Consider the following 15,896-nt stretch of genomic DNA (forward strand, 5'->3'; position numbering starts at 1 on the left):
GGCAGCTCTGACCCATACCAGTAAGTGGCATCGTTGTTACCCCAAGGCCAGGTCCAGAAATCTGGGTTCAGCCTCATCTCCCCACATGCCTCCCCCTCCACAGCTGTAATCATCAAGCCCCTTCCCTTTACCTCCTAGAGAGCTTTTGCATCAGCCTTCTTCTCTCAGCCCCATGGCCACTACCCTTTGCCTGGAGACTCCCCTGACCCCTGGCCTCTGGTCTTCCCTTGTACTCCATTCTGCCCCCCAGCCGTACAGGACTCATCTAGAACACTCTCCGACCATGCCTCTCCCTGCATCAGGCCTCCCGGCTCCCAGCACCCCTGGGAGAGAGGCCAGCTCCCGGATGCACCCTCAGGCCGGGTCTCCCCACCTCCCTGCTCTGTTGGCCTCATTCACTCTTCACCCTCAGCCATGATCTTGTTTATTTATTTGGTTACTTGGTTGATGTTTCCTCCCATCCATCTCCCACTGGAATGTAATTCAGGGGGTCAGAGACCAGCTCCCTTTTGTTCACCTTTGTCAGCACCTGTCACCCGGCAGGGATGCTGGGCGGCTATAGAGAGAGTCAGGACAGGAGGCCCGCCCAGGAGGGACACAGCCAATGACCAGCTGTTTCCTGAGGACACAATTGCCTCACCCTCCACCCCTCTGCCAGAAATGCCCCTCACCTGCCAGCTTCCACCCCCACTTCCAGCCTCGGCGTGGATGTCATTTCTTCCCGAAGGCTCCTGACTCTCCAGCTGCATCAGTCTCCAGCCCTGGGCTGATCTGAGCCTGGAATGACCATCGAGGCAGTGTGGCCAGTTCACTTGTCTGCCTCTCCCATCGCATGGTGGGCTTCCTGGAGGCTCACTCACAGTGCCTGGCACAGAGTAGGTGCTCAATAAATGTTGGTCTTCACAGGTGAATTAGCCCAGAATGCTGGCACTATCTCCAGCACAGCCCCTGCCTTCCTCTGGCCTGATCTCCCCTCTGCCTGGGGCTCTGAGGGTCCCAGGGCCAGAGTGGATGTAACCAGGCTGAGTGACACAGACAGAAAGTGCTCTGGGGACCCTGTAACTAGGGACTCTGCCCTGGAAAGGGGACAAAGACTTCTGGGATGACTATGCTTTGAAGGGCAGGAGGACGGGTTGGGGCAGAAAAGAGGAGAATATGGCTTTTACTAATGAAAAATTGCAAGCCGGACACCAGTGCTTTAGATGGGTTCCCTTGCTTTTTCCTTGTTACAACCTTTTGGATAAGCAGTTTTGCCCCCAGTCTTCAGATAACAGGTGGCCAAAGAGACCTGAAGCCACTTACCCAGGATCACACAGCTACATGCGGCACATCCAAATTCAAAGCTGGTGTGGCTGGTTCCAGGGGCCATGTCCTTGCTCCACCTAGTGTGCCAGGGACGACTGTCCATCCATCGTGCCTGCGTCTGGGGACAGGTAACCTGCGTGAGCAAACGCCGGGCGGCTGGATGGAATCGTGGGGGCAGCAATTACCTAAGAAGGCTATGAGCACCAATTCCCCCACCCCAGAGGTCTGTAGTGAAAGCCAGAGGGAAGGTGGGTCAGTCACTTGTCCCCTCTGTGCCTCAGTTTTCTTGTCTGTAAAATGGGGACATAATGGCTCCTGCTTCATACTGAGGATAAATGTCTCTAAAGTGCTCAGAACAGTGCCTGGCACAGAGAAAGCATCGTGTAAATGGTTTTAAATAAACAAATAGGGAATGTGGTAGGTCTGAGTCCAGGCAGAGGGGCAGAGGGGCAGAGAAGCCCCCGGGATGTCTCTGGACCGGGAGGGTCCATGGACCCTGGAGCAGCAGGAGGCAGGGATGCTGTGCTAGGGCTGGGGTGAGCGGTCATGGCTTTACTTTCCCCAGCCAGAGGCCAAGGCAGATCCTTGGAGAGCCCTGGGAGGGCTCAGTGAGGCCACGAGATCTGAGGTCCATGGGCAGCCCCCTCCCCTGGACCTTGGAGGCTGAGCGGCAGGAAGGCTGCCCAGCATAGCGCCCTTCTGGATCCAGGCCAGGAGACGGAATAAGCGTTCTTCTCTCCTTCACCCAAATGGGCACACGAGCACACAGGCTCCTGGGTCACACCCTCAAGGAACTGAGAGGTGAGACAGTCTCCTGAAGATGAGTTATCTGGTCAGGGAGCAGGGCACGTCCCCCATCAGCATCCATCACAATTAAAATATAAAATCATACAGACACGCCAAGGCAGAGGGATGGCGACAGTTCACAAGGCTTTTGCTTTTCAGTTCTGCAAAACTGTCTGTGAGGCTTCGGTAAAACACTGCACCTCTCCGAGCCTCCGTCTCCACACTTTGTGAAGGGGGTATCTTGTCATAGCCGGGCACTACACAGCTCAGGGAACCTCGGTGATTCTACCAGATGAAAGAAAAAGAATTTATCCTTTAAGAAAGCCCTACTGGGCTTACCCTGGTGGCACAGTGGTTAAGAATCCGCCTGCCAATGCAGGGGACAGGAGTTCGAGCCCTGGTCCGAGAAGATCCCACATGCCGCGGAGTAACTAAGTCCGTGCGCCACAACTACCGAAGCCTGCGCAGCTAGAGCCCGTGCTCTGCAACAAGAGAAGCCAATGCAATGAGAAGCCCGAGCACCAGAACGAAGAGTAGCCGCGCTCGCCGCAAACAGAGAAAGCCCGTGCAGCAATAAAGACCCAACGCAGCCAAAGATAATAATTAATTAATTAATTAAAAGAATAAAAACGAAAGCCCTACTGATTTACTCTGTTAATTCCTCAGATGGGGAGGGAGCATTGCTAAGGCCAGGAGGATCAGTGACCTATACCCACTAGACCAAGGTCAGAGGCAGAATTTGAGGCTGTCAGATCCCCGAGAGGCCTGTGGCCAAGCCACCTGGCCCTCTGTGTGTCCCCGGGCCCAGAGCCCTCCCCTCCCCCTGTCTCCAGACTTTGCTCCCAGTCTGGCAGGCCTGTCACCTCTGTTCTTTTCACCTCCCTGACCCTCACGACAGGCCCTCTCATTCCCTGAAAGGAGGAGTTGCAGCCAGGAAGGCCAAGTTCCGTGGTACCTGAAAGTCCCCTCTTGGACTGTGGGTGTCATTCTTGCTTGATCACCAAACCCCCTTACACACACACCCCAAATACGGAGCCTCCACAAAGCCCCTTATTAAGAAATTGGTCAATTTCCTGCTAATTAAAACAAATACTATGCCACATTAAAGGCCAATTAATTTTCCGAGCTGCCAGGGAAACATCGCCTGGAAAATGTGCACCCCCGCCCCCTCAGCAAAGGGCAGCTGCGCAGCGCCAGCAGCAAGGGGAGGAGGCCCAGCATCACGGGCCTCCAGCGAGGGTGGGAAGGAAGGGATGGCCAGCTGTGGACCAGGCAGCAGGAGGGGCTGCCAGGTGGGGCTTCCCTTTCCTGCAGACACCCCGCTCACCTAGCCCAGGAACTTTGGACACCATCCCTCCCCAGGAAACATAATCCCTAAGACCAAGTCTCCCAAGCCCACAACCAAAGGCAAGCATTTTCTCCATAACGGGTATCCTTAGTTTGTGAAAAATATGGGATCTGGAAGGCTTGTGATCACCAGGCCCTGTACCCCTAAGTTATCTCACTGAGCCCCACAGCAGTCACTGGAGGGAGGTGCCATTGTCCCCATTTTGAAGATGAGCAAGTTGAGGTCCAGAGTCAACAAGTCCCTCTCCTGAGGTCACAGCCTCCAGAGGCAGAGCCGGATATCTGTCCGGTCCCCCATGACGATACCCAGACAAACCTGCAGTGGCTCCTTTGACATTGAGGATTTTCCCATAACATAAAAAAGGGCGGGGGAATGACCACATCTGCATAAAAACAAATTTCATCGGCTGCACTTGTTCAAGGTGAGGCTTACCTGCTCCTGAATCATAAGAAAGCACCGGTTTACTGAGAGTTTAGTCCATGCCAGGAGGCCTTTTAGGCCCTGTACAGTTGTCAGCTCACTAAATCCTCACTAGCACGTGAGGTTCAGAGAGGTTAGGTAATGTGCCCAAGGCCACACAGCCCGCCCATGTCTTAGCCATGGACATCTGTCTTTAAGGTCCAAGTTTTTCTATTTCCTCAAGGTCAAAGCCAAGGTCTGTAGGTCTTCTCCTCTCCTGGTAGGGCAGTGAGCTACAGGAAAAAAACCCACTGGGTTCACCCTGTCACTTCAGACACACCCCTTTCCCTCCCTGGGCCTCAGCTCTCTCATCTGCCAAATGGACTTGGTTCAGTTTGAGCATCCTGCAGAGGCCCTCGGTCTGGGGCAGGTGGCTGGGAGTACAGCATCCAGCCAGAGGGTAGAAACAACCGTCCCTCTGCCAGGATAGGGAGACCTGGCTGCCTTGCCGTGAGTGGCAGAAAGAGGCCTAGTGGCCAGACAGGGACACAGTGAGAACAGTGGGGACAAGAGCCCAGGCAGGGCTGGCCACAGAGCGCCCCCCGCCCGGCGGCCCCCGCACTGCAGACAGCTCACGGGGCAGTGAGGGGGCATCCTCTCTGACCCCAGCAGCTCCAGTAGGACCTGGCTGGGTATCTGTTGCCCATCTACCCCCTGTTCTCCATTCCCCACTCAATCCCGGAGATCAGTCGCTCTGCCAGGCCAGGAGTAGAAGGCCGTGGAGATAAGCAGGGGAGGGGCTAGGAGAGGTGCAGGGGCTGGGGTGGGACGGCGGGTGGTGGTGGGGCCCTCTGACCCTCCCCCTTGTGCTGAGCTCTAACTTGGAGGCCCCAGCATTTCATAGAAACTTCTCCCATGGGAATCATCAGAGAGGCGCTCGGGCCTCCTGCTTCTCTTTGATAAGGGAGAAGACTGGCGCAGGAGCGGGGAGGGGTCTGCTTCTGCTGTGAGTGCTCACAGCTTGGGGATGGGCTGCAGCAGGAGAGCCAGGTGGGAGGGAAACACGGACGCCACATGGGCAATGGCCACGGGGCCGCATGTGCACAGAACTCTGAATGCATAGAGGAGGCCGAGCAACTCGCCGGGAGGGGGGTTCCCAGAGCAACTGACAACGGACTGGGGTCTGAAAGCAGCGTGGAGAGGAAAGGGCGCTCCTGACAGAGGGCACAGCACGAGCAAAGGCCCGGCGGCCTGACATGAAAGAACATGGCATGCTGGGAGGACAGAGCAGCTCGGTGTAGTCAGTGGAGTCCAGTGGCTGGAGCTGATGAGATGTGAGAGGCAAACCTGGCCTCGTGCGGTCAAGACCTTCTGTGTCCTGCTCTGCCAAGTCTTCGAGTCGATAATGGTAACAATGCTATCTGCTATCGAACAGTGATAATGTGGCCAGCACCACGCTAAGTCCATCACAAGCACCGAGGCTCACTGACTCCTCCAACGATCCCATTACGTGAATACTATTATCATCCCCATTGACAGATGAGGTAACCGAGACCCAGAGAGGTTAGGTAAGTAAGTGGCTGATGGTCACACAGCTGATAGTGGCTGATCTGGGACTTGGATCCAGGCTCCCAGTTCTCACCCAGCGGCATGTGCTACCTCTAAGGAGTTCGTACTTCACCTTAACGCAACTGGGAACCACGAGGGATTTTAAAGGGGAGTGGGTGGGTCATACAGTCTTGATGCTCCGAACCCCCGAGTCAGGCTTGTGGAGACTTGGCAGGTCTGTTTTCTTGGTCCACTGGTGGCTACAGGCCTTCCAGCGATCTGCCCCTGTCTTCCTTCTGCACTTTGCTAAACACCGGGGTTTGGCCTGAGTCTTCTGCCACATCTCACTATCCCTGGGGTTGGGGGGGCCGTCACTGCCAGGGACACAGACTCCCACCAGTCAGGGGTCTCAGCCCCTCCAACCCTTCCTGGGTCCCCACATTGCCCACTCTCTTCCTTCTTTCCTTCCTCACTCAGGGATGGCATCTATGGGGTGCACCTGGGACGTGACCCACAGTGGAGCTGAACAACCCTCAGAATGAACCCAGCAGATGTGGCCTCCCCTCGGGTGCTGTAGCAGACCCACGCCCCTTCCCCACTTCCTTCCCAGCCTCCAGCTGCCGTCGGAGGGGTAGGGTCTCGGACACTGGAGAGTTCCTTTCCACCATCTTGCCTCCAGAGGTTCTCTTTCATTCTCTCCCTCACCCCACACCAGCCAAGGGCCTCAGCATTACAGACATCAGACGACAGCAGATTTGGGAAACCCTTCAGGATTTGCCCTGTCTGTCCTCCTTATTGTGCACGTGGAGAAGCTGAGTTCCAGACAAGGACAGTCAGCAGAGCAGCTGGGGACCGGCTTTGCTGGGCTCCTGGTCTCCCACCCTGCCACGCATTTACTGACAGCCCTGTGTTTTCACGTAGGGGAATCTCACATTTGATCCTCACGTCCACTCAGAGCAGGAGGAGTTCAAACAGGAAGACTGGGCTGTCCTGCTCTAGCTCCTTCTGTCTCTAAAAATGCAGAGTCTCCTATCAGCATCTGTAAAAAGAGGCAGGCAGTAGGTCAATGACTTGCCCAAGTTTGTGTACCAGGCTAGTCACAGTCAAAAGGGTCTCCTGTCTGAGGTTCTTCCTGTTCTTCAGTGTTAAGACTGGCAAATATGCTGGTCTTGCTTCCCTTTCTGTGCTCATGGCAGACATGACTAATTCATCACAGCACTCTTTCCCTATAAGCCTCAGAATCCTTCTCAACACAGGCTTCTCAACACAGGCTTTACCAAGTGTGGAGTTGGCAATCAAGGTGACACCTGTTCACCACTCTTCCTAGATTTTAGGTCTAGTCTGATCTTGTATCTGTCCTAGTACCTGGCCTGGGGCCCAGTACACAGCACAGGTCACAGTGATAAACATTTGTTGAGTGAGTGAGTGAATAAATGGTGACTGTTGAATGAATAACACCTCCCAAAGCCAGTCCCCCTAGACCAGCTCCCTTCATTGTAACAACATGACCATAACAATAATAGCAATGACCCCAACATCTGAGGTTGCCTGAGTCCTCTAAGGCTCTTCAACTGAGATGAGGGACCACCTGGGAAGTCATCTCCCTTGGCCACACGTCACCTGGTCTCCTGCCTCCTGCCCCAGCCCCCCAGCCCCCCAGCCCCCCAGCTTCAGCTTGTCTTTCATTCTCTGGGTCAGTTAAAGTAGACCTGGGCCTCCATCTGGGGACTTGAAGGGTGTTGAGGGCAGGTCCTAGGGACTAGGGTGGGAACAAGTTAATTAGAAGTTTCCTCATCCTGCTTGGAATTTTAGAATTGCAGAATAGGGGAGATCACAGGGCCCTTATCTGTACAGGTTGGAAGAGAGTGGCCCTCTGAGGGGGGGTGACCTGCCCAAGGTCACCCAGAGAGTTTGGCTGAGGTGAGTCTGCAGAGCCCAGTGTCAGAGTCCCCACGATGCCCTCTCATCTCCTGGCATCCTGTGCGTGCATAGTTAGTTGTTTATTTTATGTCTTTTTTAGAATTTGAGGCCCTTGGAGGGAGGAACCCTAGGCACCTAATGTGAGGTTTGGCTTAAGATGGGTGCTCAATAAACAATGGATGAATGTAAGGAAGGAGGAAAGGAAGGAAGGAAAGAACGAACGAAGAGTGGGAGGGAGAGTGGGAGGGAGGAAGGAAGTGAGTGAATGAGTACGTGGATGGATGGGTTGGTGGAAGGATGGAGAGAAGGATGGGAGGGAGGAAGGACATGTGGATGGATGGACGGATGGACGGAAGGGCAGGTGGATGGATGGACGGATGGATGGATGGATGGATGGATGGATGGAAGGGCAGGTGGATGGGTGGGTGGGTGGGTTACTGGATGGATAAAAGGAAGAAAGAAAGGGTGGAATGAGTGATCGGTGACCGTCCCCTGCATGGGAGGCATCCAGTGACTCAGGGTGAGAGGACTGACTTTGACACAAGAGCAGGCAGTTCGCCCATGGCCCCTCCCCCTCACCAGCATTTTCATTAGGACCCGTCTACTGCACCTGGCTCCTTGGTCCCTGCCCCGGGAAGATACAGATGCCTCTGCTGGCTTCATTAAGGACCTATTAACCCAGTGTCTCTCATGCCTGGGTTATAGAAGCAGCTCTGAGCAGGGCTAACGATGCCTGTCACTGCAGACCTTGGTGGAGAGCCCCACAGGGGCTCCAGTGGGGAGGGCCAGGAACCTGGGGTTACATCAAGGGTTTTAGAGCCGCACAGACCTGCCTGGTTTAATACCAGTTCCTCTGCTAATTGGCTATGTGGCCTTGGGCAACTCACTTCCCTTCTCGTGCATCGCAGGTTTCTCACCTGTAAAATGGGGTAATAATGTGCTTGTTTGAAAATTCATTGAGCTAATGCATGACATCACCCAGCACGGAGTAAGCGCTCGCTACAACCAGTGACATCCTGAGGACCCTCTGGGAGCTGCGAGGGGAGGAGCGCTCATTACACATCGGCCATCTGGTGGGACAGGCAGGTGCTGTGACCGTCCTGAATTTATGGAAGAGGAAACTGAGGGTACCCGGATGATTAAGTGCTTGGCCAAAGCCTCACTGCCTGGAAGGGACAGGGCCAGGATTCAAACGGAGGCAGTGGACGCCACAACTGAGCCATTTCCTGCCTGGCTACACAGTGGGAACAAAGCCTGGGGCGGGTGGGCGGGGCTGGTGGGGTGCCTCTCCCACCAGTGCCTTGAAGTGAGAGCACAGCAGAGGGGAGGAGGAGCTGGGACAATAACGGAGATTTATGGCTTCCAGCTCGATTAACTGCACCATCTGGATGCCACACGTCCACCTGGAAGTATAAGGGACCCCAACACTTCCGTATAAATGTAGCAGGGAGGGACAAAAACAGTGGGAGAACTGGTGTGAGCTGCCAGGTTGACCGCAGGGCCTGTGTGGGGCCCACGTGGCTCTCCTAAAGCAGATGTACCCATGAGGGTATCTCCCACCGAAAGGGCTGGGTCCCTACCAGTCTCAGGAGAGCCAGAATGGCTGAAGCCCAGGATGCAGATGCAGAAGGAGGGCTGTGGTCCGAGCCACAGAAAAGGTCAGAGGATGAGCAGGAAGGTGGGGAGAATGGTAGTGATACAAACAACCCAAAGCTTGATCTCGGGGTGCAGGACAATCTGACCAACTTTGCGTTCCGGACCACCTTCTAGCTGGGTAATCCCCAGCAAGTGATTTCACCTCTCTAAGGCTCTGTCCTCTCACCTGTGAAACTGAGATCATCATGGTACTAACCTCTCAGTGTTGTCTGAAGGCTAAATTAGATAAGGAAGTGCACAGACCTTGGGGTAGTGCCTGGCACAGAGTAAGTTCCAGCAGTGGTGGTTGTGATTATTATCTTCCCATTTGCCAGATGGGAAGACTGAGGCCTCAAGAAGGTAAGTGACTTGCCTCAGATTGTATAGTTTGTTGGTGGCAGAGCTTGTGCCAAAGATGGACCTCAGGGCCCAAGGCGGCAATCCTGAGTCATACCAGGGAGAGTGGTAAATCTCTTCCAGCTCCAATAAGAGCTGCCATGTTCTGAGCACCTACTCTGTGCCTGGCGCCGTGCTAAGAGCTTTTATGCATAACTTAATGGAACCGTCACAACTTACGAGGTAGGCACAGCATTGTCCTTATTGTCTAGAGCTACAAGCTTTGGGGGGGCCAAGGCAGTTCACCACCAGGACTGGTTCTGAAGCCCTGGTTCTCAGCACACGCTACTACCCTCTGAACAGAGGCGGCAGCCTGTCTTTATTGTACCAACTGCTCCTAGCTCCCTTCTGTGTATTTCTTTCCTCCTCCAAGAAGAAGAGGGATAAATATGATGGTAAGTCGGCCATGGTGGACCTGAAGTGTTTTGATCATCAGTCAAGCCTCCCCTCCAGGGCTGAGGCCCCTCTCCCGCATATCAAAAGAGGGAGGGAAGAGGGGGCAAGGAACATCACTCCAGCCCCTCCCACTCTCCTTAGCTCTCCCCACCCTGAGTGGCCAGAAACCCATCAGCCTGTACAAGGCCACACTGGGGAAGGAGGCTGGATGGTGGTGGGGTGGGGAGGAGATTTGAAGCAGCAAGTCCCCCTCTGCGTGCACACGCGCTCCCTACATGCCCATCTGGTCAGCCTGGATGCTGAAAATCTAAGTCAGCCCCACACAAAAAACATAAGCTTCTCATTTCCATTATAGAAAACCTCAGAGACCTGGGCTGCTCTGCTTGCCTTCTCTTTGGCCAATGTGGCCAGGGCAGGGCCTGGAGAAATGACAGAGGTCCTGGCCAGGGGAGACAGGTTCGAGTCCTTGGCCTGGGCCCTCGCTGGGGCCATACCCTAGGGAGCAGCCCAGAGAGCCTGGCACCCACTGACAGCCCCCGGCCTGCCAGGAGCTGTGCCAGATGGGGAGGCTCTGGCTTCTGGCCTCCGCCTCAGCACACAGGCCCCCTGACTTGTCCTCCTGGGACCTCCTGGCCTGTCCATCCGAGATGACCCTTCCTCCTTCCCCACAGAAGCCCAGACCTCTGACCCTTATTAAAAACAAACAAAATCTGGAGAGAAAAAAATCCTGCACAGCCTCAGAGATGTTCATGTCCCCTCCCTCCCCCCAACACACACACACACACACACACACACACACACACACACACTGCCTCAGACGTGCAAGGCTGCAGCCAGGCTTCCACATAAACAAGTTGTTGCCGAGTGGCTTTTGTTTATGAAACATTTAGGTTTCCCTCAACTTTTTTTTTTTTGGTGGGGTGAAGGGCAGGGGGTGGACTGTTTCATAGTTTTCTGGTGAACAGAGTGGAGAGGGAGCCTGGGGTTTGGCAGGACTTTTATTTCTCCCTCTGTGATCTCTGCGGGTTAGAATCTGGGGAAGGTGATATGAGGAGAAAGGGAGTAGGCAACACAGAGGTGGGGGGGACCTCTGGGCATCACCTGGAAGAAGTCCCCCCTCTCCCGATGGGGAGGTCAAGCTCAGAGAGGGCTTCAGGCAGCCAAGGTCAGTCCCGGGGCCTAGTTAGACCATCCCAGGCCCGGCCTCCGGGAGGGCAGGGCCAGTGTACCGCGTCCCCTCGGCATCCCGCACGCGACCCAGCGCCTAGCGCTCAGAAAACATTTGGGACGGCAGGCTGACGTGTCCCTCCCCCTCGGCACCCCGCCTTCAACGCCTGGAAACCAGCGAATCCGCCAGGAACAAAGGCGGGGCTGCTTTACAAAGGCAAACAGCAAACACTTTTGCTTTTTTTTTTTTTTTCCACCCAAGCCGGCGGTCAGGCAGGTTTGGGGTCCGGGCGGCGCCGGGACTGCGGCGGCTGCTCCCCCGTCCGTCGCGCGGGGCCTGCCCAGGGCGCATGCGCGGGCCGGGGCGCAGGAGGCCGCCGCCGCCCGCGCAGCCTCGCTCTGGCCGGTCTCCGTGGCAACGGGCTCGCGGGGGGAGGGGCCGGGCGCACTGGCCGCGGCGGCTGCTATTTCTGCCGCTTCCTGTTCCTCGCGGCCACGTCGCCATGGCAACGGTGTTACTCACCGCGGCCGCTTCCCGGCTCGGCTGGCGCGCGTGACCCCGGTCGCCCGCGCCCCCTCGTCTCTCACTTGCTGTGCTCCCGCTCTCCCCCCGGCGTTCTCCCCCTCCGGCACGGGGCCCCCTCCCGCGCGCCCCCGGTTTCCCCTCCTCCCAGCCCCGCCCCGCTCTGCCGGTGCCCGCGGCCGGGGAGCTAGAGAGGGAGGGAGATTGATGGGGGACGCCTATTAAGAAACATTGTAACCGTTTCCGTTTTTATTACGTTGACAAGGGAGCGTTATTTACTGTTATTGTTTGCCGAGCTGGCCGCGCCGGAGCTCGGGCAGCCTACCGGGAGCTCACCTTTCGGGCGGTCCCGGGGAAGTCGCGGGTGGGAACGGGAGGCGGGCGCTGGGCAGAGATCGGGGGCGGCGAGGGGGCGCCCCGGGCAGCCCCGGCCCGTGGGGTTCTCTCCTCGCTCCTTCCCCCAGCCAGCCCGGCTGACCCGCTCGCGGGCCGTGTTTTCGCGGGGAGAGACTGCAGAGGCCGGGTGACTCGTGCTGAAGGAGAAAGGCAACAAAAAATAAAAAAGGAACAGATGACTTCATTCTCGGGAAGGCTCCGTCCTACGTGGACCAATTTCCTGGGGACTTTGGTGGAACGGCCCCTCTGCCGCTGGAAGCACTCAAAACTAAACCAGATAAAGACCAGAAAATTCTCAGCCTTGTCTGAGCCCAGCAAGGGCAGGCTGGCGGCGCGTGAGCCCTGGGTGTGCCCGGGAGGAGGGCCGAATTCTTCCACCGGCCTGGGGCTTGGCTTCCAACAGACCGCCCCACTTAGACTCCTGTACCCTGAGAGGGTGAGCAACTGGCCCAAGGTCACACAGCCAGTTTTCATTCTGCTGAAACACCTGCGGGGACAAAACCAGCAGAGGCAGGGTAGCAGAGCCAGTGCTTGGACTCAGGGCCTTGGAAGAGGGTGAGGCTCAGCTGGAGGCCCGGCGAGGGGAGAGTAACTCGGCGGGTGTAAACCCTGGCTGGTCTGACTCCGGCTTACCCCACCGGGAGCCCTCAACTTGGGGGGTTTGTCTGGGGTGTGTCCAAGGGGATCAGATGGGCCTGAAGGATGCCCCACCCCCGAAGTCCCTGCTGGGATGTTAATCTCACCTGCTAATTAAAGTTTGCAATTCTGTCCCTAACTTAACTCCCCACTCTTGAATAATTATTAGCTGAAATGCACAGTTGTGCTCTGGACAGAGAAGCAGAGGAAAAAGGCCTGAGTTCACACTATAAAAAGGACTTTAAAAAAATGTTTATACTTATAAACAAACGACTCCTAATGAACAGACCAGGTTGTGGAAACTGAACTTTCAGAGACTTTCCTCAGGCTGTTTTGTGTTGGTTTTTTTTCCCCTTCCAAGGGCAGGAGACTTGGGGCTTGGTCACTGCAGCCTCTCCCAGTCTCTTGGCCTTAGTTGATCAACAAGGGCTTTTCTGGCCCCAGGATGGTTTCTGCATACTCTCTGGAGTCTAGCGTGAGGGCCAGTTCCCCATTAAGGCCTCTGGGTCTGGGGTGTGGCAGCAAAATCAAGTTATCTTCAGCTGTGTTCCCAGCATCCACGCAGAGCTCTCAGCTTCGGAGCCCTCCCTGAACGTATGAACCAAAAGTCTTGAGCTCCAAGAGAAGACTGTACCCGCACCCCCTGGTCCTTCCTCAGCAGCTTGCTGGCAGCCTGGTGGTATGGGAAGGCAGAGGGAAAGGTGGGAAAACAGCCCTGCCCTTCCCATCTCTATCACCAGCACTTGCTGCCAGACTTCCAAGCAAACCCACCTCTGGCAGTAGGTAGCAGGTTTAGAGAGTTGAGGTGGTGTGAGAGTCATACCCATGGGCAGCGTTTGAATAGAACTGAGTTGTCAGATGACACCCAGCATCACAGAACTTCAGAGCTGGGAGGATCTTGGAGATTATCCACGCCAACTGCTTTCCTGTTTTACAGATGGGCAAACTGAGGCCCAGAGAGGGGAAGAGACCTGACTACTACTAACTAGTGGCAGAGCCTAGACCAGAACCCAGGGGCCTTGCCTCCCATTCGGGTGCTCATTGCCCCACTCTGATTCTTCTGTGGAATTATCTGTACGATCAGAAGTTCAGGAACAGGGTGGGGGTGGGGCAGGACAACTATGGTGAGGCAGGAGGCACTGAAGTCAGACTGCCTGGGTTTTAAGGGAGACCTCAGACAAGGGAATTCTTCTCTCTGAGCCTCAATTTCCTCATGTGTTAAATGGGGATAATAACAGTACCTGCCCTACCTTTGTCTTAAGGAATAAAAGAGATGGTACAGGAAAAGCACCTGGACTAAGGCCTGGTACATACTAGTACTTAACTGATGTTGGCAATGATGCTTTTGGCAGTGGTGATGCTGGTGGTTGTAGTGGGTTGAATGGTGGCCCCCGCAAAAGATATGTCCCCATCCTCATCCCTGGAACCTGTGAATGTGACCTTATATGGAGAAAGGTTCTTTGTAGATGTTAAGGATATTGAGATCTGATCATCCTAGATTACCCAGGTGGGCCTCAATGTCATCACAAGTGTCCTTATAGGAGACAGAAGGCAAGACACAGAAGAGGAAAAGGCCACATGCAGGCTGAGGCAGAGATGCGATTGATGCAGCCACAAGCCGAGGAACACCTGGAGCCACCAGAAACTGGAATAGAAAGGGAGGATTCTTCCCAGAGTCTCGGGAGGGAACACAGCCCTGCTGGCACCTTGATTTTGGCATTCTGGCCTGCAGAACTCAGAATAATCTTGTTTTAAGCCACCAGGTTTGTGGTAATTTGTTATGCAGCCACAGGAAACTAATACAGTGGTGATGCTGGCTTTCATGCCACAGTGATGACGATGGTGGTGAAGGTGACTGCCTAATAAAGTATCACAAACTGGGTTCTAGGGAAGGAACCATTCCCGGCCTCTCTCCTGGCTTCTGGTAGCTCAGGCATCCCTTGGCTTGTAGACGCATCACCCCAATCCTCCAATCCTCTGTCTTCACATGGCATTCTCCCTTCACATTGTCTTCCCTCTGTGTGTATCTGTCTCTGTGTTGACATTTCCCCCCTTTTTTTGGTTTTTATTTGTTTTTTTTTCCTGCGGTACGCGGGCCTCTCACTGTTGTGGCCTCTCCCGTTGCGGAGCACAGGCTCCGGATGCGCAGGCTCAGCGGCCGTGGCTCATGGGCCCAGCCGCTCCGTGGCACGTGGGATCCTCCCGGACCGGGGCACGAACCCGCGTCCCCTGCATCGGCAGGCGGACTCCCAGCCACCGCGCCACCAGGGAAGCCCGACATTTCCCCTTTTTATAAGGACCGCAGTCTTACTGGATTAGGTCCCACCCTACTGACCTCATCCTCATTTGATGACCTCTGTAAAGACCCTGTCTCCAAACAAGGTCACATTCTTAAGTACTGGGGAGTTAGGACTTCCACATATATTTTGGGGGGACACAGTTCACCCCCTAACGGTGGTCGTGATGGAGTGGATGGTGGTGATGGAGATGAGAGTGATGGTGAAGGTAACAGGCCTCAGCCCTGGACCCCCAAAGTCTGCAGGAGCTCCTTAGGGAGCTGTGGTCAGTTCCCAAGGCTTTCTGGAGCTCAGGAGTCTGTCCTCTGCAGTGAAGAGCTGGGGTGGAGTGTCCAGCTGCAGGAGCAGAGAAATGACAAAGATGATTCCAGGATATCACTGCCAAGTTAGCGCCACGGGAAGAGCCAGACACCCTTCTGGAAGCGCTGCCATACCTGCTGTGAGGCCTGCGGCGAACGCTTTAACCTCTTGGCCTTGGCCTCGGGTTGGGCCTGCTGTTCTAGAAGCTGCTGCTTCTTCGCTCCAGGGTGCTGAGAATCTGGGATTCCAGCGCGGAAGTAGGAGCCACGCCGCCTCAGGCCAGGGGGTTGCATCCTGGCGAGTGTGCAGCAGGGAGGAGGAGAGTGCTCCCACTGGCTCCCTGGGGGCCTGCGTCCTCCCTCCCACAGCGGAGTGGTGCTATTTTTATACACAGCTAAGCCGCTGCTGTCTCCTGGCCCCTCCCAGCTGCCAGAAACCTCCCTGAGGGCAGGGACCATGGGCTGCCGACACGTGAGTTGGTCCTCAACATGTGCGGATGGAGCGGGGACAGTTTTACAGAACCCCCAGCCTCTCCCTCCTCTCTCCCGCGGGCACAATGGAGCCAAGACAAGGTGGGGGCGGCCACCTGGGCCACTCAAGGAACATGTGTGACAAGCTGAGTAGAATAGCAGTGTCAGACTGGCCTGGCCTTTCTTCCGGAGCCCGTGGCGCCTGGTAACCATAGCAGCAGGCAGACGGAGCCCCGACCACAGAAAGCCCACTGGTCTCTGGCAGGAGACAGGCAGGGTCAGGCCACTGGATTTTCTCTTATGAGACACAATCACATCAACTCCCTCCTCAACTTATCTCTCTCCAGCTTTTGCAGAGCGAGAATGATCGTAAT

General features: G+C 55.7%; 1 protein-coding gene across 1 annotated transcript; it reads right to left on the reverse strand.

Moving 5' to 3' along the window:
- Window positions 1-1,103: 1,103 nt before the first annotated feature.
- LOC132491577 (uncharacterized) lies at window positions 1,104-15,345 on the reverse strand. The gene is made up of 3 exons (XM_060100444.1): window positions 15,149-15,345; window positions 11,760-12,306; window positions 1,104-2,376 (listed from the first exon to the last, which is right to left on the reverse strand). The coding sequence occupies exons 1-3, from the start codon at window positions 15,343-15,345 to the stop codon at window positions 2,179-2,181; spliced, it is 942 nt and encodes a 313-aa protein (XP_059956427.1). The 3' UTR covers window positions 1,104-2,178.
- Between the last annotated feature and the right edge of the window lie 551 nt (window positions 15,346-15,896).

This window comes from Mesoplodon densirostris, chromosome 6 (genome assembly GCF_025265405.1).
Source record: "Mesoplodon densirostris isolate mMesDen1 chromosome 6, mMesDen1 primary haplotype, whole genome shotgun sequence".
NCBI classification, from domain to species: Eukaryota; Metazoa; Chordata; class Mammalia; order Artiodactyla; family Ziphiidae; genus Mesoplodon; species Mesoplodon densirostris.

Coding starts and splice junctions, on each gene's coding strand:
- LOC132491577 (XM_060100444.1), bottom strand. CDS start 15,345: ATGCAACCCCCTGGCCTGAGGCGGCGTGGCTCCTACTTCCGCGCTGGA. Junction 12,307..15,148: donor AAGGGTGTCTGGCTCTTCCC/GTGGCGCTAACT, acceptor TTGTCCCCGCAG/GTGTTTCAGCAGAATGAAAA. Junction 2,377..11,759: donor TCCCCGGGACCGCCCGAAAG/GTGAGCTCCCGG, acceptor TTCATCTGGTAG/AATCACCGAGGTTCCCTGAG.